The sequence below is a fragment of the Calypte anna genome, chromosome 1, assembly GCF_003957555.1.
Source record: "Calypte anna isolate BGI_N300 chromosome 1, bCalAnn1_v1.p, whole genome shotgun sequence".
Classification (NCBI taxonomy): Eukaryota; Metazoa; Chordata; class Aves; order Apodiformes; family Trochilidae; genus Calypte; species Calypte anna.
In genome coordinates, this window is record NC_044244.1 from 124,234,982 (window position 1) to 124,261,050 (window position 26,069).

General features: G+C 39.4%; 1 protein-coding gene across 1 annotated transcript; it reads left to right on the top strand.

Moving 5' to 3' along the window:
• Positions 1-139: 139 nt before the first annotated feature.
• On the top strand, positions 140-25,667 carry GEMIN8 (gem nuclear organelle associated protein 8). The gene is given in 7 exon segments (XM_030469471.1): positions 140-263; positions 1,066-1,116; positions 4,705-4,741; positions 7,551-7,724; positions 7,727-7,937; positions 7,940-7,975; positions 24,942-25,667. Coding segments are annotated over 5 exon segments (675 nt in total). The 5' UTR covers positions 140-263; positions 1,066-1,116; positions 4,705-4,738; the 3' UTR covers positions 25,193-25,667.
• The last annotated feature ends 402 nt before the right edge of the window (positions 25,668-26,069 follow it).

Genomic DNA, 26,069 nt, shown 5'->3' on the forward strand with positions numbered 1-26,069 from the left:
TACACGGGTCCGCTCTCCCCGCACCACCCCGAGAAGCCCGTGAGCGGTGCCGGGGGCCCATAGCCGCCATGCGGTAGCCGAACGCCGCCACGCAGCCCACAAGATGGCGCCGCGGCACCAGAGAGGAGAAGGAGCTGAGCGGAAGGGAGGGAGGAAGCTTCCATTGCCGCCCCGCGGCCGTCCTAGCCGGAAGAGAGGGAGGAAGCGCCGGAGACGGCTCCGAGCGGCTCTCGTTACCCCTGGAGCCCCGGGCTGCCCGCCGGGTGGGTGCGGAGACAGCGGTGCCTTCGCGCAGGTTGCGGCCCAGGCCCCTGCGCCTCGCTGGGCCGCGGGATGGCTGAGGGAGAAGGGGAAAGCGGAGAGCTGTGGGGGGCGGGGAGGAGTTTCTTGCGGGAGTGGAGAGGTGATGCGCATGGTACTCAAACCAGCTCCACGGTTCGGGGCTTTTACTTTCCTCTACAAAATGTCGGCCTCTGGTCTGAGGCGGGGGTGCGGGAGCTCGGGTTCAGGGGTCCTCTGTGTGCTAGGGGGTTGGGCCTGGGGCCGGGTGGGGCTCGACGTACGGGTGTGTTTCCCTGACAGCCCTGAGGTTTATGTGCCCTCTTTGGCTGAGGTGAGAGTTGCTTATCGCTTCTGTGATCCTGACCAGAGCCTGGGCACAGCATCTGTGAGACCGTGAAATTAATTTTGCCTTTAAAAGCAATATAGTCAAAGTGTCATCCTCTACCTCATTTATAAGTAAACTGAGAAGTTGTATATGAAACGTAAAAACTAATGAAGCAACAAATAACAGAAGCAGCTTTTAGCACTTCTCTTTGAATCCTTATTAATTCTAGCCCAAAATAGCTTTTGGGGTTTGTGTCCTGGATTTCAGAGGAGAAAGACCCTCTTTCTCAGAGCAGCAGAATGATTACACTGTCTCAGGCTCTGGTTCTGGTCAGAAAGAGATCAATACCGTACAATAAACTTTGATCTGCAATGCTTAGTTGTAGGTCTAGGATTAATGTGGACTTCCCCTGCAGTGAATATAAACTCATTTTACACCTATTTCTCTTTCATTCACAGGAATTACCACTATTGATATAAGGCTTTGGTGTGAAGACATCATAGTGATAGGTAGGTCGGCATAGCTCAACTGCTTCTCCTGCTGGAATGATGACCAGCCCTGACAGTATCTTAAGTGCCAGACAAGTCTTGTATTTAACTCCATTCACAAACAAGAATGCCAGTGTATAGTGCTGGGAATTTTTAGTCTGTTTTCTTTTTAAGGGTAATAACTTGCACTGCCAACTGTCTCGGCAATCACAGGCTTAAATTTCTGCATCAGTGTAACTAGGGCACTTTGGTATTAAATCTATTAAACAGTCTAGGAATGCACAGTAATGATCTGAAGCACAGGGTGTCAAAACACTTTTCAGACATTTCCTTCTTATGTTGGTAATTCTGCTCCAAGAGTAAGCATGAGATGTATAAAATGAAATAGGTGTTCATGGGAAGATGCGCAGCCTTGATGTTGTTGCATGGTGTGCTTTTCTTACTGAACTCGTCAGCTATTTATAAAGAGTAGTAAGGTGGGTTCAAAGTAGATGGTGCATATTGATGTCTGACAGCTTAACTTGTGAATTTTTCTGCCATGTCATGGATACGGTATTCATGGATTCAGAGAAATTACACATTCTGGCTTTAAATGCCAAAACCAGTTTGGAGCTAAAAAGTGCCTGAACTGCCGCTTGCTAAAATCAGGAGACACGTAGCTGGGAAAGTAATTTCTGTATGCATACTTCAGTGTGGTATTTACTGATCCTCTTATCACCCATTCCCAGAAACTGGATACTGAGTTAGGGACATCTCTGGCCTGACTGAAGGAGGCACTGCTCACAAACTAAAGGAGCAGGGACAAAAGCAGCAGTGAACAAATGATGTGGTCATCTGCCTGTTTTTTGAATGTTTCTGATTTAAACATAGATTTTTTTTTTTTCAGGAAAGCCTTTTTTAAAATGGGTTTATTGAAACCGAATGAATTTATATAGATTTCACTTTCCTTTAATAAAATCTTTTACCTTAACACGATGCAACAGGTTAATTAATTTTCTGATCAAAGTCAGCCCCTCCTTGATCCTGCATTGGTAGGTTCTTTCTGAAACTGTGCTGTGGAGTCCATATTACAGCTGTGTGGCAGGCACTAGATCCAAGAGACCATGACAAGGCTTTGCTCCCATTAGTGAGTTATACAAAAAAACCACACGAATAGTGTTCTGTGGTTGTGTCTCTGAAGATGACAGACATTGTTTCAACTTCTTTTGTCTCTGGTGGATTTAATTGTTGTCATTGCTTTGATCAGATTTATTTATTTTCACTAATGCTTTCTCGCCCCAAGATGGTAAGAAGACAGGCATGTTTTGATGAAATATTTAATATTTGTCAGTGGAGAAATATTAAAACTTAGAAAATTAATAACACATATGAAAAAAAAAGGTTTCCATCATTAATGGTCAGGATAGGCAAAAAAGTCTGTGTTCTAAATTTTACATTTTCTGGTGAGTTTCATGTGTTCAGTTGCTTGCCTATTTTATTTTTGAAAGTATAAGTTACAGAAGTGGAGTTACTACATTTGTTTTCTCCTTCTTGTCATGTTTGTTTATGTAGTTTGTTTTGGAAGACTAATTCAGCTAAAAATTTGTTATTTATTTTAATGTCAGGGCTAGCAACATTGTTGTGCACCGCTTTATATTTGTAGTCTAATGTTTGAAATTATTTTTGAAAATAATTAATTTCTGTGTTGGCAAAGCAGTTTATTATTATTTGCAGTTAATTATTATTTGGTAAACAAACAGTTTTGCCAGGGTTCTTCACCTCTTTCCCCTTCAGAGAAGGTATATACATCGTAATTAATAATAGTCTCAGACACTCACCAACTTATATTTTTTAAAGTGTGTTTATTAGCTCTGAACATGATTTCTATTTATGCATAAGCTAGTTCAAGATTGTTATGTGGGAATTATAGTGAACATGAAAATAAAATATACATACGTTTTTTCTGAAGTGAAAAATGGAAGAATCAGCTACCATGGACTAAGGTTTTTAAGTATGAAGAGAAGAGATTATGACAGCTCTGACAGTATCCAGATGATATGGCAAATGGACAAAAAAAACATGTGGACATCATGAGAATGAAGAAAAGTTTTGAAAAGTGCTAGCCTGGGAAATCAGATGTTTGAAATTAACAAAGAGGGATAGCCCAGGAGAGTTTTATGTATGTGTAGGTATCCAGTGTCCCAAGTCACCACAGTGTTTTCCAGTGACCTCAGAACTGGGTTTCCCCTTCCTCTGAGCAGGCAGGAGAGAATAAATACAATGAACTCCATGCTTTGGTTGCCTAATTGCCTGATGCTGCAATCTTTTGCTTGCTTGAGTTGTCCCATTGATTGCAATGGGAGTGCTCAAGTATGGAGGGCTTCTTGTTGGGGGGTTGGCATGACCAAAGGGTTTGGGGGTTTGAGCGTGGTGTGAGCTTTGCAAAAAACAATAATTTGCCTTTGTGGTTGCTGCATGATTTACATTTTCTTTGAACACGGGCCTTCCCCATTCTCCTTTCATCCAATACAACTTGTCTTAAGGGGCAAAAGTTGCTGTTTAATCACTATTGTTCAAGATAAGGCAGAACACAACTGGTATATATGCTATATTCATACGCATTTTGAAAAATCCTAGTTTTATACTGCTGTGGGATCTACAACAGTTTTAAGTGCTATCTTGGCTATATTCCAGCATTGCTGGGAATAGTATTTGACCATGTCTTAAGAGGAGCAATGGTAGTTTAATTTCTGTAACCCCTCACTGGCATTCATCTAACATAAAATTCAAGTTGAGGCTGAGGGTGTCAGGAAAAATGCGTGAATGAAGCAGCTGACATCTTAAGCAATACAAAAATTTTCAGGTAGGGAGGTTTTTCATAATATTTCTCAGTGATTCATGCTGGTAAATCACACTGAAAATGTAATTATAAATCCTGCCTGGTAGTTATAGGTATCTTGTACTCCCTCTCTCTTTCATCTTTTTTTTTTTTTTCCTCTCCAGTTGCCCCTCTTGCCTTTTCACACTTAAAAAATGTGGTTGCAATCTGAACTGGCTTGTGTTTTCTTCATGAACAGCAGGATCAAATGCCTGAAAAAAAGAGAAATAAAGTGAAAGAAGGGATTGTATGTGGCTATAAGTGTACCACAGGTTTAAACAGAAACCTTGCTCCTTGGATGGAATCAAGATGGCTTTAATCATGTTATGGTAGTTGTTTTGATAAATGTCCTTGTGCAGACACTACTAAAAAGTAAGAACAGTGTGTTTCATTTAAGTTTACAGTTTTGTTTGGCATCAATTTGGAAAGTAAAGGTTGTAGAAACAAAGTGTGGGAGAAAATAGAAAAGCATGATGGGGGAATAAAAGCAGTCAATCCCAGCCTTTTAGGCTGCATTGTGTAGAAGGCTTGCTTGTAACTTTTTATTGTAGTGAGGAGTTTTAAGGTATGGGATTTTTACTGATGGTTAATAAAGAAATATAAATAAGAGACCTTAACTAGCCACAACATACTTGTGACATTTTAATAGCTGTAGGCCACGGTACTCAAGTGTAACAAAAATATATTCAGGGCTTGTGACCACCTTCCATACATACATTTTTCTTAATTAAAGCTACCATTTTCTTTTCTAGTTTACCTCAGTCGCCGGGACAAACTCTACAAGAGATGGTAAGCAGTCTTTATGGATTTCTGTGTGATAACTTAGTCACATTATATGTACAAAACACACCTAAATGGTTTTTTTGGCCTGTCAGTGCTGACATATAAAAAATTAGATGTGAAAGTAGCTATATAGCTTTGAAAATAGAATTTGGATTACAGCAGTGAGTGATTTGTCTACTCCTGGGAAGATTCCAGCGACATAACAGGAAAATAACAGAGGACTGGTTATTTGCTTTAGATTTATAGCTTTTGTTTCCTTGAGGAAATCTCTTATTTCCATTTATTCCACAGCTGAAAAAGCACAGGCTTGGAACTGTTAGACTTTTAATGTTCTTTCCCTTTTCCACCCCAATGTAAAACATCTCTGAAATTTTTTTTTTAACAGCTGTCTTTTTTAAAATTCAGATGTAAAAAGGGTTTTCAAGAGTCACTTTCAACAAAAAAGCCACAAAAAGTAGTTGGACGGTCACCAGCATCACAGTTCTGTCTACATGAAATGGCTTTTTGTCTTCCTTTCTCCTAAATTATCAACTGGAACTAGTTAGCTAACAGCCTGCAGGATTCCACAACTTTCAGTAAAGTAATCAAGGCCCCTTTTAGAAACATTTTAGAAGAACTGGAGATAATTTTTAAATTAATAAATTAATTGAATTTAATTTTTTAAATTATGTTGTCTTCTTTGGTAATACAGAGAACGTAGGAGATACCTGCTTTTGTCAAGCTTTATGATTTTTCAAAACTGGACTCTTGGCTAGTGGAGAAAATAGGCAAAATGTTCTAAAAGTAACTTGTGAATGTATCAAATTTGACAACAGGACATTCTCATCCATCTGCTGAAGGATGAGGAGTCATTGTGACATTCTTAAGCAAGGAAGAACATAAATAAAAACATTGTTCATCCTAGCTTTTTAGGTGGTTGGATGATTAAGATTTGAAGAAATGCCATATGGAAAGCAGATGCTTTTTTTGCACTCACTCGTTTCAGGAATAAATCTGAAATGGTTGGTCTCATAGCAGCACAATGTTAGACCAAGTGGAGAATTAGAATGAAGTTTCACCTCTGTGAGTTGTTACTTTTCAAGAAAGGTAATTTGTGTGGGCTTTTAAATCACCTAGCTGAGCCCACAGTCATTTGCAATTAGGGAGCAATTTTGATGAGAAATTCTTAAGGAATAAAAGTTTGTTCTAACAGGTTTTCTTTATAGACCCTGTTTGCTGCAGGTATTTTTTTCTGAGAGCACTTAACAATGATCTTAAAAAGAGAGGACTTACGGGATCTTATCTTAGGGGATAATGGACTTAGTTTTGCAGAAGGAAAAGAAACATGAGATTTAATAATTATTCCAAAATCTAGCATTTGCATTATCACCCGAGAACAAAAAGTGAAAACAAATATAAATAAATGAAATAAAGCTCTCTTCATATTGTTAGCATTAAATGGGAAGTGTTTCTTAGCTTTTTTTTTCTTCTGTTTTGGATATTTATTTTTGCCAGATAATAATTCTTTAAAGGCTATGGAATAGTGCCAGCACAGATCAAGAAAACATGCTTAAAGAAGGATTTTTGTCTCGTATGCCCATTGCCCAAACTAATAAAGGACTGTAAATGTCACATTCATCTCTGAAAGCCTCAACTAATCTTCCCATAGTTTTGAGAGCTTGCCAAAACATGGCTTAATTAAAATTCTTCCAATTTAAAATTTAGACTTTCTGTTTAGCCTAGATAAAAGATTTCTTATGGGAATTAAGATGTGAGGGGCAAGGAAAAAAAAACATTTACAATTATTTCACTTGATCTAGGCTTTCGTTTACTTCATGGTTTTTTGGTCAAGATTTTCTATTATCCTGCTTTTTGAGAGAAGGATGAGGAGGAGGTGAAATGGCTGTAGGAAGGAGGCTTAAGGCTAGAGGGACTGTGGGGCCTTGTAGTTGCTGGAAATCTGAACAGCGTAAAACTTTTTTTTTTCAGGAAAGACTGGGATTAGCTGTAAGGCAGAGAAGGTGTGTTACAGCATGGTTCTATAGAACTATTTTTCCACATACTTTATCAGTAGTACTTTATTACCTTTTCATACATTGGTTGCTGATGAGTACAAAAGGGAGATTTGCTGGCAGTTTGTGCTTGCCTAAGTAGAGTCTTGTTTTTGATCAAGATCATGATGGATATATGAACTTCGCTGAACTGCCATTTGACCTTTTCTGAGAAACTTATTTTGGCAGGCAGATGGAAGAAATATGTTACTGGGTAAAATGAATGCCTTTGTTTAATGTGTTGGAATTTTAATCTCTTGTGTTTTTTGTCAGCAGATTTGGAAATCAGGTGTAGGTTGTAATGCATCAGCCTTGGAATGATTTAGTTCTTAAAACTCACATGAGCAGCTAAGGAATTGTGGAATATATTCACACAGGGTATCTCCTAAAAAAGAAAATGAAAAAGCAGAAAACAAAACCGATTCCCACTGCAGTAGCACAAACGCTTGGAAAATACCTTCAGGGCACTACAATTCTCAATTGCTAGTTCTTCACTAGTAGTTGTGTTGATGCAAAATCAGTCTCTTACAAGAGTTATGAAGTGTAGTGCACTATGTTAGGATTTGTCCTCATTCAGAGCCATATGGTTTACCATAGGAAGAGGGTGCCTGATGATTAAACAGCAAGCTTTGTGTTTATATCTACGGTGTTTCTGCTCTTCTCCTCTCAACTTCTCAACTACCATTTCCTTTCTCCTTTTTTTTTTTTTTTTGTTTGTTGGTTGGTTTGTTTATTTGTTGTTTGTTGTTTGGTGTTCATTAACTCTGCCCTGTGTTTGGCCACAGGAAGACCGTGAGCCGTGGTATTCCCAGCCAGTGTATGCAAGATACTGGAAGCACTATGACTTAGCCATGCGTTGGATGCGGAGACACCAGAGAGCCTACAGGAAAGCCATAGAGGCCTTTTATCGCCTACCGTGGCATCCTTCTGCAGCCTCTCCAAGTAGTCACTACTCAGATTGGGATGGGTATGATCTCCCACATACCCAAAACTCTTCTTCCAACTATAGCCCACGTGGCAGAGCCCGGTACCATGGAGAGCTCGGCAGCGCACAGATGCCCACCAAAGCAGCAAGGATGCAGACAGAGAATCTGAAATGGAGGAGGACTCTGAGTCTGAAGGAGAGATAGAATATGACCTGAGTAACATGGAGATCACAGAGGAGCTTCGCCAGTTTTTGCACAGACAGAGAGGCACCGGGAAGAACTCCGTAAGTCCATGCTTGTTCTGTGGTTTCTGGTTCTTGATGGCCGTAACGTTGGGTGATGGATGACTTCAACATTTACAGGTTTTGTAAATACTCACAGAAATAGGTACTGCACTTGAGGAAGCCAAACAGAATGAATCAGGCAAAATGGGTTAGTGCACTTAAGTACTATCATTAGAAATAAGTCTCAGATAAGGTTTGAAGTTTTTTGTTAAGAGGGAGAGAAAATTATGACTGCAAAGAGGAGAATAACACATTTGTCCAGAGGGCAATATTCATCTTCAGAGTTGAAGGAAAAACACCAGAATTTTTATGGTTAAATCTAGTTAACGTGGTATATGGCTGAGAGGGGAACTCAAAGGAAGTCCTTTACTACATGACTGAACCCTAGTGTAACCCTTAATGTATTTAATAACATGGAGTAGCCATTTTGTATATTATTCTTTGGCTAACCCAACAGTAAAATTCCATGACCTTTTTCTTCTCCCCCTGCATCCCTAGGGTACTCTTCATTCTGTACTATACCACAAGTTTCTCTTTGTTTTTACATCTTGATCTGGACCCAAGTCCTTGAGCAGGAAATAGAAGCCAAAGACTTAGGTTTTTTCTCAACTCTTGATCCTCAGCAGTTTGGTCATCTTTGTTTCTGTGAATTCCTTGGAAGAAATAAACGATTGTGTTGTACTTTATTGAGACTTTACTGGATATACAAATGTTTCAGGCAAATTTATTATCTATTTTAAGAATGCAGTATGATGAAAATTATTTTTGCCGTGACTCCTATAGGAAATACCCAGAATGCATGTTTAACAGAGCTTTCTCTGCAAGAGAAATCATGCATTCTAAAATTGCATGATAAAGGCATTAATTGGGAGGGAGAGAGAAAAAAAAAATGTGTTATTTTAAGCTCACTGATCAGAGAATATCCGGTGAGCTGGAACACCTCAGCTTAACTTCACACTTCCCATCAGTATGATGCAGAGTTGCTGTAGTTATCAGAGGAATGTGAGTTAAGAAGCACAGTGGTAGTGCCTGACATATATGGCTTTCCCATCATGCTTTTGCAGAATCAGCTTGGTTTTCTCTGTTGAAACACCACTTTGATGAGATGCAGGGTGCTTTAAGATGCTTGGCTTCTTCTGGAAATGAAGTACTTTTTCTTTGGATTTATTTTGTCTTTGTGATTAGTGGTGTTTAAAGGTGTGTGTGTGTGATTAAAGTGGTATCCTGGAAATGGGCAAATCTGGGCTTAAAGACGTTCTCTGTCACAAATATCCTATATGACCTTGGTATAGCTATTTAATCTCCTTCCTGACCCCTCTCTGTCAGCTCTTGCTAAAAATATGACTTGATTTTTTATGAGGAGCAGGTGAATTAGGAAGAGGACTGTTGCTCAGAATACAGATTTTGTTCCTTTCATTACTGTAGTACTTGGAGCCTTTTGGAATAATTAGGTCTCTGCTGTGTACTAACCTAGTTCTGAGTAACTGTAACTCCATTCACATCAGCAGTACTATGTTAGATCTTCATGTAAATTTAGGCAGAATCTGATCTTTAGCTACTGCATGCCTCAGTTTATTTAATAGTTTTGCTGATAAAGTCAGGATAATAATTCTCTGTAATTCCTCAGGCTGTGGAAAAGTAAATAAGTACTTGATTTAATAGAAATGTAAAAGTTCCTCTCTTGGGTGAAAGATTCAGTCTTAATTGCTGTTTTTGTAAGTAATAAATACCATATGATCTTCAGAAATAATTTTTCTTCTGTGTTGGGGGAAAAGGAAAATAGAACAATTCTTTAGTTCTGTTGAGGTTTCTTAAAAGAAGAAATGTAAGCAGTGGGAGAAGGGGACAATCATTGTTTCCCTGATAGTGTGGAAATGAAGTGGTATGGAGACCGTGTTGAAGGCAATACCACTCTAGGAAGTAATGTTACTAATTTTCCTGGGTCCTGTTTCTAAATAAAATTTAGGAATTCATTAAGCTGCAATCTGTAATGACACTGTCATGTTCTGTCATACTGTGCTGAAAAATTGTTGCCCTTCTGTATTGCTGCGCAAGAAGACAGATAAAGTATCCCTAAAAGAAACCCACAATTACTGAAGTATTTCCTCTCTGATGTGTTTTCCATTTAACACCAAACTGTATGTCCTGGTCTGCCTCCCTCACATTAAGATAAAATTTGTAAAGAAACTTGAACACTATAAAGCTCCCTAATGCCTGAAATTTAGGCATCCATCTCTGGAAGAGACATTTGTAATGCTGAGGTAAGAGTTGTAATTTTCTGTAAACTGAATGAGAATGTTTGGGCATGTCAAAGGGAAATTCCAATAGTGGCCTTGATGAACAGTTGAAGTATTTGTCAGCTGTTAGGGAATGCTTAGAGGAAGTGTGTAGCTCATGTTTTTATTCTCTGGCATAACTACGGGGCTCCAGGTAAAGTTCACAACCTTTCACCCCTGCACCTTGATGTGCACTTGGGAGTAGACACCTGGCTTGCTGTTCTTTGAAAACTAATGCTAGGCAAGAATTTGATGTATGTTTATTGGTGACTTGCTGAAGTGAGACACATGGGAAAAGAGCAAAAGGTACAGAGAAAGTAAAATTTGGCACATAATGAAAGGGATACTAGTACAGGGCATGGAGGTCTGATTTATCTTTCTAAAGGATATGTCCATTAGTCTGGTGTTTTTCAAGCCCTGCAAAATTAGGAAATACTACGTGGACTTAATGCAGGTAATTTAGACATGAATGAGTCTTGATCTGCCAAATAAGATTCAGGTGATTCCCACACATAATCCATGTATCATCAACAAGTAGAAGGATGATGAAATGGTCTGAAATAAATCATAGCTGATGACAGACTCTTCACTTCTAATGCCTGCTCTAGAGTTTGCTGAAGGTTAAAGTGATCACAGGCATCAGAGGATAAGATCTTGCAAAGTTTAACTGTGGAAGACTTAAATAGGCCTGAGATTTAGGTGGGAAAGACATTGGATGGTAAAATGCAAGTATTAATGCTAATTGTGAAAAGTTTCAAAGATAAGCATGCCAGTGTGTTAGACTAGCCACAGAAGCCATCAGGTTTATTTAATTTTTTGGTAACTACTACAGACTTGAAGAGCAAGCAGATTCCTAGCTTCTGTAAGGATTTTTTTGTTTTGTTTTCACAGTGGGCAGTTGCAGTGATTGGCTGACTTGCACAGTAAAGCCTTTGAAACTGGCAAACACTGATGCTGCATGATATAACACTTCAGCAATGATACAGTTGTTCACAAACAACCTCTTTTAAAACAACTTCTGTTTTTGTCTTTGAATTCATGTTCAAATTCTTACTGGTTTTATATCCAAGTTATGTGTTCCTGGAATGCCCCGAAGTAATTGTGAGCAGAGCTTCGCTGAGCTTGTATGAGCTCAAACATATTAATGCATTACAAACGTGTCTTGTATTCTAGCTATACTGTGCATTTGCTTAAATCCCCTTACAGACAGTATTAATTTCTTTTAAATTAATTTCTTTCCTCTTCAGTTACTTCTTCATATGCATTCATAATTATGTACTGAATCTCTTTTTTAGAAGTTTTGTTGTCAGGCTAGTCTGTTGTTTTGGTTTTTCATGGAACTGGTGATGTTAATGCACTGTGCTTCCTGGGGATGTGTTTAGTTGCATTTAGAAGTTTTCCCTCTGGCTGTTGAAAAGCATGGAGTTATTTTTCTGGGTTACCATACCTGCTAGACCTAGGTAGTGTACTGAATTCTCCAAGCATCCTAGATATAAAGGACAGAATACAGTAAGATGCCTTTTTACATTCATAAGAATTTAAAGGATAAAAAGTAAGAAAGGAAGATTTGTAAGCCTAACAAGTCAGTAATTTAGCTAGCTGCACATAATTTCAAGACTTTTTAGTTTAGCCTTTGAAACATGTGTTTTGTCCTGATGCAGGTTTCCATTGTATCCTTTTTACGTGTAAGAGAAAATTACTACTGTAATTGAGCGTATACAGCTTTGGGAGTAGTACATGGAGGACCATTTTGTAGTGGTAAATAGGTGAGGAGGCAGTGTCCTTTATTTAAAAACAAAAAAAAGTACCCTCATGCAAGTCCATTACTGAAGGATAATAATCTCTCAATTGTTAATGCTATGACAACTTGTTTCCACTAAAGCTTCTGTTTGTATTTCCTACACATACCCTCCATCTTTTCCCAAAATAATGTTGTTTCAACTTAAAATTTTCATGCCAAATGGAAAACCTTTTAAAAAATTGAAAGGAAACAGTGAATTAAGATGTTTGTTTCAAATCTGCAATTTGTTGAATTTTTTTCCCTTGAGTTTCTTTTTCTCTGAAAGATTGCCAGTTGCCACTGCCTCTTCCATGAAGAGGGGATAATGGAATTTTTCCATGTTTTGAAACTTCTTTGAATAGTATCAGATCCATGAATCTTTGGTTTTAAGGTCTGTGTGCTTCTTTGCAGAATACTCTGCTGGTTTGTTGCCATAATGTTTTGCTTCTTTCCTTCACTGTTCAGAAATGCTTCTCCCTGTTCTTTATATGTACTTTTCTCCATCAGATTGTCCTTCAAATAATTACTTTTGTTCACCAGCATGTTTTTGGTTTCTTCTTCCCTACCCTGAGCTGTCAGAGCAGTGTGGATGGCAACCTTATAAATATCCACTGAACTTCCTTGGCTTTCTCAGCTTTGTTGGCATATGAATTTCTACCATTATCTTTAGAAATTCAATGGCTGAAGGTTCTGAGAAATACCTGTGTGAAAAAAGAGCACTCTGCAGTATGTATGGGCATTTGAGGGGCATTTTGAAGCACATTATTTTGTGAACTGAGGGAGAAATGTGAAAGACCTTCCTTTTGTACTACGTTTCTCCTCTTGATGACTGAATTTTTTATCCTGTAGCAGCAGAATCTTATCAAGTGCACACACTGATAAAAGTGTAATGTAGAATCTGTTATTTGATACTGGGAGCCAACAGCTCAGAAAATTACTCCTTACTAGGGATAAAAGGAATTAGGTGCCATAATTTTCACTACCGTAACAATGAAAACTAATCTGTATTTGCAAAAATAGAGAGCCTCAGGTGGCTTGTTGAGAGGTTTGATTTATACGTATTTATAAAGGATTTTGAGTACCTCAGCAGAAAGTAAGCAAAGGCCTGAAGTGGCAGAAAAGCAAGCCATATGATCTGAGAAGAACTGTTCATTCCAGTCCTTTTGCTTACCAGTGAAGTTAGATGTCATCCCTGTGACCAAAAATGCATCCTGTTGACATCATCTTTGATGAACAAATACAGAATTTGAACTGCCCTTTCTCCCAGAGACCAATTACTCCTACTTTATTCCCAATCAGTAAGAGAAGTCTGGAAATCTTGTATTGTTGCTGCTCTTAGTAAATCAGTAGTGTGTAAAATTCTTTCTGACTGGACTTGAGGATGTAAGATGTTCAGGGCAGAGACAGATGATTGCTCCTCTCAGCTGCCCTGTCCCTCACCATCCACGTGCTAGGTCTGCTTTTGGTAGCTGTTTCTTGATAGTTGCTGTTCTCAGAAGGATCCAGTGGAAACAGGTCAGTAGCTTGCTGTGATGTATTAGCTATTAGAACTTTCTCTTTATGAAGAAAATACGTGCAGTAATTCAGTTTTAAGTCAGACAAAGTGTCAGCACCTGTTTTGTGTACATGCTGTTTCCAAAGCTTGAGAGCATTGCTGTGACATACCTGACCTCAGCAAAGCTTTAGCAAAGAACCACCAGGCAGACCCAGGGCTGAGAGGCCGTGTGGGGAACAAGGAATCCTTCCCTGGTCTCGTAAGAGTAAAAAGTGCTTTCAGAAGGCTGTTACAGAAGGTTGATTCATATGGGAACGGTTTGGTGGGGGAAGACACAGACACTGCTTACATTCAGAACTGGTGCTGGTAATTTTTTGAAGGCAGATGTGCCTGCTTGCTTATGCCGTTAGCATCTGCAGCTGCTCTGGGTGGCTCCCATAGTCTTCCCTTCATCCTTTGTCCCTCCATGGGAGCGTGCAAAAGCAGCTGCTGTGGAAAAAGAGCAGGTGAGACTATGCCCACAGAAAGCTCTAAGAAAAAGTGGGGTAAAAACAATTCTGTGCTAATTACTCCTCTTGGGCAGTCTGTCTTCACAGTTTCTGCTCTTTTCCATTTCCCCTGAAATTCCTCGATACTAGTTCCATCTAGTTGCCATATGCAGCATTTCTGAATCTCCAAATTATTTTTCTTAGGAGAGAGCTCTGACTTCGTCCTGTTCTAATAAATCTGAATCTGTCACCTTTAGCATGATACTCTCAATCTTTCGAAGTGAACAGTGACAGTGTGAGCTATGAATTAAAGTTTTCTAACACAACCTTTTTTATACCTATCTTAGGGAACGACAGGGTTTTCAGCACTGGAGTCATCCTGAAACACATTGTCAAGGACAAAGGTGGAAAAGGAGGTAGTGATATTGTGTGCTTTTTATGCTCTTTATCTGCAAAACCTGCTCAGAATTTACTATGCAGTATTACAGCAAAATATCAAGTATTACACATTTTGGATGTCTCTGTTAAAAAGCATACCCCTTGTACAGATTTGCTTTGAGACATAATTTACACCTGATAATTTTAAGGGGGTGTTGTTAATGCCAAGACCTTCAGTCACATCATTTGCTTCTCAGTATCTCTCACTATGCCTCTGTTTTATCAGAAGCATCCCGATGGAATTCACATCCATTGTCATTAGGAAACATCGGTGCTGTGGAGGCAGAAAGAGAGTTCAGAGACCTCCATGTGCCCAAGTCTTTTCAAAACTTGTTTCCTTGCAGGCTCAAAATCAAGTAAGAGAGACAGACAGGCTACATAACTCAGATGTGGGTGGCCTTTGCAGACTTCTGTCATGACCATGGAGATGCCATTTGGTACTAGATCCACAAAGCTTTCAATGTAGTTGGAATTTAGAAAGAGATTTTCAAAATAATCATCTTTCCATCTCTGCTGTCAAGGAAGATGGGAGTCATTCATATCCAAATGATAACGCTCCTTAAACCCCAAGGTGCATGGCAATATTGTCAGTCTTATCTTTTCCAAAAGCTAAGTTGACCACCTTTGACACATTGTGATGGGATCTCCATTCCAAGGGATCTGAACCCCTTCCTGCTGTAGGAGTTGTTTGTTATTATTATTTGGACTTTTAATATAGGGGTGATAACACATCCCTTTCTTGCAGAAAAATAGAGAAGGTTGATAGGACAACACCCTGAGAAATAGTTGGGCTGCAGCCCTATGAAGTACTCAGGACAGACTGATCCAGCTCTACAATGATTACTGGCCTCCAAAGTATCCAAACCTGTTTCTCTGGTTATCAGAGCTTGCCCTAGATATTTTCAAGAACGTAAGTTTAAGTTGTCAAAACACTGCTCTGCGGTACATTGCGATCATGGAGGCAATGTAAAAGGAAGAATAAATCTTAAATGGATATTTGTACTGAAACTAGATTTATACTGAAAGAAATAATGTGGTTGTTATCCTATTGATTCACAGAATCACAGAATGTTAGATGGAAGGGACCTTGAAAGATCATTGAGTCTAACCCCAGTTGTTACTGTTCATGTTTAGCTGGGTAAGAATCTCCTGGGTTTGTTTTTTTTTTTTCATTTGTAGTTGCTGAATTGGTGGTTCTTGCTCTAAAAGTCAGCTCTGTATTCACAGAAATTGTAGAAACTTTGCCAAGGAATGTAGGTCTCCAAAGAGCATGCTGGGCCTCAGTGTTAATATGGTTGTTCAAATACTGGGAAGCCAGTGCTGCTGTTCTCTCACTGTACAAGCCTTGCAGAGCAACTTCAGTTATAGGAGGTGTGCAATCTCTGATGTTGTTGCTGAGCAGAAAGAAGGGCTGGAAGACTCACTTTAAATTTCATCAGTTGTCATTGCTTCAAGAGTTTTCACATCTGATATGGTGGGAACAAGGCTGAAAAACTGTAGAAGAATCCATACTATGGAGACTGCATCATGTGTGACAGTGGAGGAGGTGTTGAGGTGGTACATGGCAGAACATCTGGCTGGCTTTGGAGGAGCACAGGAAATAGGATCTGCCTTTTTCTGATGTCTCCATTTCTCAGTAGGTAAAGCTGGTAATGTAGTTATTTGCATTCTCTGCTTTTGTGTTCTCCAGTTGGCATTGGTTACCAACCTTTGTTGTGAACAGGTTGTCAGGCTAGATGAGTTTTCTATCTGGTGGCTCCCCTCATGTAAACTTTTCTCTCAGCAAGTCACTGAAACACTTCCTTCATGTGTGAATTACCCCAGTGAAGTGACAGAGGGGAGACCTGGAGCTCCCACTTGCTAAGAAATACAACTTAGCAGCTGGCATCCTGCCCTTCGTCATGTTTTTTTGAAAGGAGACAAGTGCTCAGACTCCTACTCCAGCAACCGTGAAATTATTTCTAGTGTCAATTTTCCTTTTGTGGAAGGTATGATAGATGCACATCTGCAGGTTGTCTCTGGTGTATTTTCCCAATGGCTTTTTTTGTGTGTTTTAATACCAAACATAGCAATTATCCTCATGTATTGAGTAGACTTGCATTTAATTTACTAGAATGCTGAAATGAACAATGAGAAACTCAGAAGGTTGGAGGTAAACTTCCAAACCGACCCCTCAGTCATTTTTTTCCACAAGTTGCAATATATTTTGTTGATTTCTTCAATTTGATCCTCTTTCCAGTTGGCTCTTTCAAAATAATTGGTTGAGCAGCACACTGTAGTTTACTAACAGCATGGGAAAAAGGTGTGTTAACTTGCCACATTCTATCTGGATCAGAGGTTGCTGTTTAACTCTGGACGTCTGTGATAATACTAACTTATGGACCTGCCAGTTAACTGGAAGGTCAGTTCATAGCCTGAGTGTGCTTCCTCCCATAAAATCAACAACACTGGTTGCAGGTTGCTCTCAAATTTTTTTTCAACTGTTTTTTGTAAAGCTGTAAATTTCCCTTCATATATGACTGTGTTTCTTCCTCATGTCATAAAATAAAATAATTTGTATTTAGCAGTGTAGGCTGTGGCTGGAGTCAAAAAAGACATTTCAATATATAGTTCAAACGTGTGAGTTTGATTTAGAAGACTGGTACAGGTTGCTTCCATTCTTTTTTTTTTTTTTTTCTGAAAGCACTGAACTTTTAAGTATTATTTATCTGTCTAGAGCTCTGTACATTATGAAACACTTTCTTCCAAATGTATGTGCTTCATTTCTATTTAGGGCATGTGTAAAAAAAAATGACTGAGAAACTTCTGTTTCTTCAGTGTGCTGGTTTGCTCTTAAAGAAGCACTTTTAAATTTGAACATTTCCTTATCCAGTCTCCACTGACTGTGCCGAATTTATGTGTGTGTATATATTGGATACAGTTATTAATAGATTTAAGTAATCCTTCTGTTTACTCTAGCACCCCTGTCTTTGTCTGGAGTCAGCATTGTTGCCATCAGTGACAGATTGGAGTTTTTTGGGGGGATGGGTGTGCAGAGTCAGCTGGTCTGTATTTAATCTTATTGCTGTAGCCTTGATCCTTACTAGAAGCAGCTGCCAGTGCCTACTCCTGTACTAATTTCTAAGAAGTGGCCACTCACTGACTTACTGGCTGTTTAATTCTGTCAGCACAAGCATGCAGTCTGGGCACCTCGCAGTCTCTGGTGTGATACAGACCCTTGGTTATGCTGAAGTCACCAGGGTGTTTTCTGTCTGAAAAGCACATATGCCCTATGTAGGGACTACATGTAAAGCATTCACATTTCTAGAGCTGGCTTTGAGGTTCCTTTGAGGTTCTAGTGGGCTGCCTAGTTGCATCGTGTTTATAGGACTTTTGAAAGTTCAGTTCATTCTCTGTTTGAAATGAGCATATCCCTTCCTAAGCATTTCATTAAAAAAGGTAATAGAAGAAAATAAAAGAAAGGTGATCTGTTGTTTAGCTGCACAGTAACCAGTGTAGCCTACTGCTAGTGTAAACATGGATGTGAAGGCTTGTATTGTTTCCACCTAGGATCTTTGGCAGTTTGTTTTGGAGACCACAAGACAACCCTTCTTGGTTTTTAATCCTTAAACAGAAACTGGCCTCTTTATTAGATGGTTACCTGTGTAACTGTCTGCCAGTTGCTTAACGCACAGATTTCAAGGTAATGTGAGATAATTAGTTCTTTAAACCTCTCTGTCAGGTAGGAAAATATTAAATTACTTTTTCAGATTCATTACAGTGAGGAATGTGGTTAATTAACTTGAGAGTGATACATACCACCTAGTAGCAAGCCTGGAAGTGGAGCACTAACCTTAGTTCTAACCTTAGTTCCTGGCTTTCTCTTCTATTGGTTTCAAAGGTAGTTGCTCTTCGCTTGCTGTCTTGGTAAATAATTTTCCCTTTTTCTACAGAGCTGTCCTCTTCGGAATGCTTTGGAAAATATGTATAATAGTGACAGAGAAGGTATCAAACTAACTGAGATTTGCAAACTCTGTTGGCTGCTTATACAGCCTGTGGCAATTGCATCTTTGTTAGGGATGTTTGTTAACCACTTGATCCCCTTGTGCTATTCCCTGCTTTTACCAGCAGGTTTGCAGTCAGGCTGTGCTGCAGTTAACATCTCACTGTGCCAAAACCAGGTTAAGCAGTTGTTCATCCCAACCATTCAGTGCTGCCCCTTTAGTTCAGCATGTGTGGTGCCAAGACACAGCTGTACCAGAATTAAGGATAACTTGCTGGGGATTCGGTTCTTTTGTAGGATTCATTGTGTGGCCTCTCAGACAATTGCAGTGGCTGCAACTGAGGGAGAAAAAGGGGAGCAGAAACTGCATACGTGGGTTTTGTAACTGAGGGAAGAAAAATGTCTGTGGAACCATGGTTTCAGACTGCCACAAGCGTGCCAAGGAATCACATCTGCTCTTACTTCAAAGCCTGTAGCAGAACATTTTCTTTTTTATTGAGAATATTGCATTGCTTGTAGATATATGTAGTGAAATATTCAAATTCTTTTAACTCATTCCCTTCTCAACTAGCAGATGGATAACTTGTCAGTGTACATATATGGAGTTTTAATACCTTCAGCATTTTGGCTAGTTCTCTTTCATGGTGGTTGTAACTGGTGACTGAGAGCTTATCATTGCAAGCAATTACTCCCACAAGTAAAAAGTCACTTAAATTCAAATTTAGTGTTTAAAGCCATCTACAGCATTTTTCTTCAAAGGTTAGACTGCTGGCATAGTAATATACGGCCTATCTGACTCCACTTCTTTGAAGGTCAGACTTCTGCTGTTAAAAATGGAAAGGCAGTAGTTACGTTGTATGATCGGTAGTTGTTTTGTTAAATTTTTTCAAGTGCAAGGTTTTTAATTTAAGGAGAAGTTTAAACATAAGTGTCTTTTCCCCAAGCCCACTTAGAGCTAGAATGAGGTTGTTCATTCTGCTATAAAATCATAACTCTCTTCTTTGAGTATGTTTCCACAGTTCCTGAATTTTGCTCAGTGTTCCAAAGTAACCCTCCAGCAAATGGAACCATGCTGTTTTCAGCAAACCAGAATTTATTTATCTTCACAGATGTGGGGATAAGTCAGAAATGTTTGTATCTCACAGGCTCCCACTGATGGAAAACTCCTGTCCTGCAAAGCTTTGTGCTTGATAAAGAGTAATGCTTTAGATGTCAGCCCTCTGGGAATCTGGAGATCTTCAGAGCTCTGTAGAAATTAAATTATCTGAATATTCTGTTCACAAATTCTCAGATTTGAATCCTTATTTTGCTGGAATTCCTTTAGGCAAAGATTTTGCTTTTCCCCATGATATGCTGGGTTCATGCAGGTACAAGCATAATAAAATGGTCTGATGCTATCACTTCAGAAAAACTCATGTAAGTTTGTGGTTAAAGGTACTCGGATCTTCCAGGGAGATGAAGAAGCTGGCATTTTGCATTGAGAACCCTGTGTGGGCAGAACATTTAACACAGCAGATAGGCTTGTGGGAAGTGGCATTCAAAGAGAGAACTAGGAGTTTTTTTAATCAGTAGAAATGGGTAGTGTTTTTTAACTCTGTCGGTGTGGGCTGCTCAAAATCAGCTCAGGTAGCACTTAAGGCAAGATGAGAAAGCTCAAAAAGTGCACATGCAGCGGTAACAAAGTCATTCATCATTTGAAATAAGCAGACAAATATGCGAACAGGGTATAGGTCAGTCTGAAATAATGGAAAAGAAAAACAGATCAAGGCTGTGGAAAATGAAGTATTTCCTTGAAGAATAATGTGCTAACTTAGCAAAAAAACTGGAAGTCATTAAAGGCCATTTGACACAAGGAGCAAGCCCTTGGTCTCTTGCATGGGGTCTCTTGCTCCATCATGTGGGGTAGAAGATGGCAGAATGTGTGCAGTTAGAGAACTGTGGAGAAGGCTGCCTGAATGAGAAACTTTGTCGGGTTGCATATGATCACTGGCTACAGTGAGCTAAGGGTTGGATATGTAAATATTAAGAGCTCAAAATGGTACAAGAAACCACACAAGGCTGGGTATGAATCTTTCATTAAAAGCCCAACATAGATAATTGACTTCCCTACTTTTATCTCTTTATAATGTTGCGAAGTCTCTCCATGGGGACTTCAAATACGGAAATTGTTTTGGTTTTGGTTGTGAGGTTGTTTTTTTCCTTGTTTTGGTTCTCTTGGTTTTTTTTCTGTTAATAAGAAAAAGGATGAATTCCAGAAAGGAAATTTTTTTACTACTACTTAAGCTTCTCAAAGGATATTACAAAGAAAGAAGAACAAAGTGGATAAGACTTACGGAAAGTAGATGACGTTTTCCTTTTTATAAAATAAGAGAAACAAGACATCTGAGTGTCTAAGGGCCTGTGGGGAAAATAGCTTATGTCTTGAAGGGCTTAGGTCATAGTTTTGCTGAAAGTATGTAAGAGGGTTTTTATGTGCATATGAAACCCTGAGTTCAGCAAACAGCTAAGATACTGCATATTGCTTATGCTGCTTTTGGCAGGCCCTGAGGATGGAGGTTGTCTGTTTACTTTTCAGATAGTACACACCATTAAAAATCATCAGTAAAAGATGGGCAAAGTGGACTGGAAACAACAACCCAGAATTTACTTTCAAAAGGCTTGGAATCAATGATTCTGAAGGGGTCCTACAAGAAAGCTGGGGTAGGGCTTTTTACACGGTTGTGTAGTGAGAGGACAACGGGATATGATTTGAATCTTGAAGAGGGGAAATTTAGGCTGGACATTAGGAAATAATTCTTTCTTGTGAGGGTGGTGAGATGCTGGAACAGGTTGCCCAAGGAAGCTGTGGCAGCCCCATCCCTGGAAGTGTTCAAGGCCAAGTTGGATGGGGCCTTCAGCATCCTCATCTAGTGGAAAATGTCCCTATCAAGCAGGGGGGTTGGAACTAGATGATCTTTAAGGTCCCTTCCAACCCAAACCATTCTGTGATTCTTTGTCCCAGAATGCACTCTGAGTTAGGTAGATGTCTCTGTATTCCTTGAATATGGAGAATAAAGCCTGTTTTCTCTGTTAGGAAAAAGATGTCTCAACTGGTTTTAGCCAGATAATGATGAATTCCCAGCAGTGCTGGGATGGGTAGAAAAAATTCCTTCTGAAAAGAGCTTCAGGAGAGGAAGAACATTTTGCAGAAGATATGAAACTGACCAATTAGCAAAATTTCAGCAGTGCTTTTTGTTTGTGCAGGAACCATCCACAACTGGAGCTGCTCCCTGCCCTGTGAACACTTGCAAAATTACCCAACTGGGGGAGGTTTTCCCATAGTTGAAGCTGAATGCTGTAAAAGAAAGTACATTTACTTTAATCTGAAGGAAGAACTGTAAGGAGGAACTACTTAGAACTGTATAAAAATTACTTGTTTCACTTTTATAACTTGGCAGAACAATTACTTGCAAATTTGGAGTATGAAACTCTGATCTGAGAAGGAGCTGGAAACTTCATTGTAGCAGGCTGAGAATTGGGGTTTTGGTAAACCTTGCTACCTAATTCATGGATTAATATTTGGTGCTTCCTTTGGAGAAATTCTGATTGCCTCTCTAGGTTTAGGACTATAAACAGTTTTGGAATTTTTCCATTGTCAAATGTTTGTCACCTTTTTGATGAAGAGGTAGTTATACGTTTAAGTTGCATGCTTCGTATGGTTTTTAAAGTAAATTTTGAAAGAACCCAGAATGGTGAAAGTAAGAACAGTTCTACTTCCCAGCCCCTGCCCCACCAAAGGCAGTTTAGTGTGCATCTCAACAGGACAAAATTTTCTCTGCTGTCATCTGTTTCTTGTCACTGTTTGCTTTTAAATACTGCTTTTGACAAAAAGTTCCCACTTAGTTCCATGGCTACTCTTTCCATGATGATGCCAGCAGACAGTGCCATTACTGACAGTGGCATTTGTTGAGGTAGCATCTCTCCACAACTCTATCCTCAAATTCAGCCTTTGGTACAAAAAACTGTGGATCCCTGTAACAGAGTTCTGTCCCCAGCCTCTGCAGGGACTCTGTAGATCTCATTTACCTGTCTGAGACTGTAGTAAAGTCACTGGGAATTTTTTTAATGAGTAGCTATGGGATAGTGAATGTCAGATTAGTACATCTGACTAGTATGAAATAAAGCATATGCTCCAGACATTTGTTAGGTGATTTTGAGAATGGAATTGAAATTGACAGTGTTATTTTTATTGTTAACATTAGGACCTGAAGCTTTATGAACTACTCTGTACTACAACATGGAGATTGCACACAAAACTGATCCATTCATCCATCATAAAACTTGTGCTAGAGGCCTACTTAATTTCTAAAGAGAAGAATTCATCATATATCTCCAGAGAAATTAATTTTTCTCAGGTGTTATTGTTTGCAATGAGCTATCAGACAGCATTCTACAGGAAGGAAGCGAGGACGCATCTGTCTCTAGCATGCAGTTATGGCACTGATGAATAAAAATTTTCCACGGGCAATACAAAAACAGAAGGAATTATCTTTGTGGCCCAAAAACATCTGTAAAATATGGGTTCAATTCATTGCCCTGACAGAGTCTTGCTGTGTATCCTACAGCGGGAAATACTGGTTTTCCAGCAGATTTTTGTTTTCTGTGTAACATGTTCAGTATCATTTGCATCAAGTTCATGCCTAAAAGCATGTTACCTCGTTACGGGCAGGCTGGTGTCCCAGTGAGTTTGTTTCAGTGGGATCCAAGTGACCTGTGCAGTCACAGCCTTAGAGCTGTATCCTATCCTCATCGTGCTGGGCACTCTCTAGGCAGCGTTAGTCCTTTTAATTCAGACCTTCTGGTTAAAATGGCCAGACACCAAGTAAATCTGAACTCTTCCAAAAACACATATGGACTCTAATGTATATTTCCTGATGAATTCTGGCAGTGCAGCACACTTTGGGGGTGTGCCCTTAAAGCAAAATAACAGAAAGTGAAACATCTCTCTGGAATACATTTCTAATAACCCCTCAAGCACTCCTGCCCTTCAACTATCAACACAAAACTGTGGATGGTGTTTGAAATTACAGGAAAAAAGCTTTCTGGGACCCTGTCATACAAACAGATGCCAGAATTGAAGTTGGGGGTTATGCTGTTTAAAATATCTGTTTTCTGTGAATGAGGTCCAGGGCATAATTCATTTAGTAATCCTGACAGACAGTCAGTTGGCTGCTCTGTACAGTACTTTCTTGTGTAAAAATAAACTGCAGATGTTTGACACAAATATGTCAGGACAGTTAACTTTGGGTTAGGCTTTGCAGATGTCATATGTTTTGTGAAAACTAGAGCTCTCTCTTAGGGGAAAGCGGGAAGAGGTACATGGCACCAAATGGTGAGAAGCATGTCCTGTGTGTGACTAATACATCCTGGCTTGTGGACATTCTGTCCCTTTTGATTTTTAAAGAGCAAAACAAACTAAAAACTTCTTTTATTAGTGGTGAACTGGTTTTGTGACGACATTTTGATACCTGCCCTTTGTGATTAGTAGTTGAAGGAGTTAATCTACTGCCAGGTTATTTTCTTGACTTTGTAGGAATGTCCCCATAAGAGGGGAGTCTTGGGTAGCACTTTACTATTTTAATTGCATTGAGCTTTGCTATCCATCAGATCAGCACACAGAAAGTGGAGGTATGTTTAGGTGTGGAAAATCAAATTCTTGCTTCCCTGTTGGGATTACCAAAGAGGATTTTTGATGACTAGTACAAATGTGTCACCTCTCTGATCTGTTTTAAATCCTCTTAAAAAGATGTGTAGGGATTAATGTTGAGCACTGTTTGGTTTTGTTGTTGTTTTTTTCTCTTTAAAGCCATAGCAGTAATGCTGTTAGTTTTGAACTTTGCAAATCTGAAGAAATGGGTGAGGTTGGCTTGTTTATCTAAGCACATCACTTAGCTCTGTTTCACTGAATGCACTTGATGGTGGGCACTTACATGACAGTGATTTATTCATTTTCATAGAGTAGTAACCATTTACATTTCCTCTTGGCTCTAGTTCAGCTAAAGTTGCAGTGTCCTGTGCATTGTTTCCCTATCTAAGTCATTGCATTGGAAACACTCTCTCGGGTTGAATTTGCTTGTGGTTGTTTTTTGTTGGTTTTTTCCTCTTTTCAGGGCGTGTGCATGCTGGGGAGAAATGAAACAATGCTGATTTTTAGTTGTTATTACTAGTACAGAGGTTTTCTGCAGTTTTAGGCTTCGATTCCAAGATCTTCCATTCTTTCCACTTTTTCCAGCCTGGGTTTATCGTGCTGCCTAGTAGGAATTTGTCATTATACATAATGAGCACAGCAGGATAAGTAATGCACAATTAGTTCTGTAAGTTGCAGAAGCTGGCAGGAGGATAGAATGTGTGTATCTCAGCTCTCTAGGCCCAGTACAGATTTGAATGTGTAATACTTAAAAAGTCAAAATAAAATGTAATTGCTTGATAGCTCAGTAATTTACATCTCTTCTGGTCTTTTTTGTTTAGGGAGGCAGCAGCAGCTGGAGGCTGAGGACCAGTATGTGGAGGCTGATCAAGACCTTCACAAGATGATGGAGCGTTCTGTGCAGCCACCTACAGAAAGACCTGGGGAAAGGCGAATGGCAGAAATGAAGAAACTGTATGGTGCTGAAGCTGCCAAAATCCAGGCAATGGAGGCTGCCATGCAGCTTATCTTTGATAGAAACTGTGACAAAAAGCAGCCCAAATACTGGCCCATCATTCCTCTGAAGTTGTGAGTACCTGGACTGTGCTCTCAGCTGGCACAGAGCTGCAGGGACAGGTGCCTCAGGTTGTGCTGCTGAAAGAACAATCTGCAGATGTTGGTTGCATTTGGTCTCTGAGGCAGAGGCCAGCAAGGGCAGCATGTTTCTTTTCTCTGTGTTCCTTTTACACTGTCTGCCAGCAATGGTCACAGTCCTTTCTGCCACATAAAGCTGTCAAATAGTAATAGGAGGGAGTAATACTGAACCTGCTTAAAGCTATACTTACTTTTTTATACTTACTTACAAGCTTTTACTTACTTGATATTCACCTGCCTTGAGCATTCTTGCAAGGAAAATAGTTATGTCTGTACTTGGTGAACTGGGAAAGCTTAAAGTGATGCCAAAAAAGAAAAAAGTCTATGAATTGTCTTGTTTTTCCCTTTTAGGAAATTCAGTAGTCCCACTTTTCAGTCTTATTTAACCTAATAGCATTCAGATTCTGTTTAACACTGCACAGCTAGAACTGTTATGTCTGTTAATCTTTTTTTTTTTCTTTTGGGGGGGTGGGGGAGGGAACCAGGAGCCCACTGGCCAGTGTACAATGTATTAAATTACTGTAGCCCAGCCACTTAAATTCTTTTTCAAAGGTTTATAATAAAGCAGGAAGTTTTTCTTTCAGACTGATACTCCTCTGGCAGGAGTTAACTCTAAAGCAAAAATACATAGAAAAATATTTTAATGAAGGGGGAGTGGGAGAGAAGCCTGATGTGGTCCTATCAGTTAGAGATCTGTTTACCAGAGGAGAAACTTAAGAGAACAAAGCACTCTTGGGGCCAGTGCCTACAGTGATATTTGCTGTTCTAATAAAACCATCTAATTGGTTTGAAGCTTTAAAGAAAATGTAAGAAGA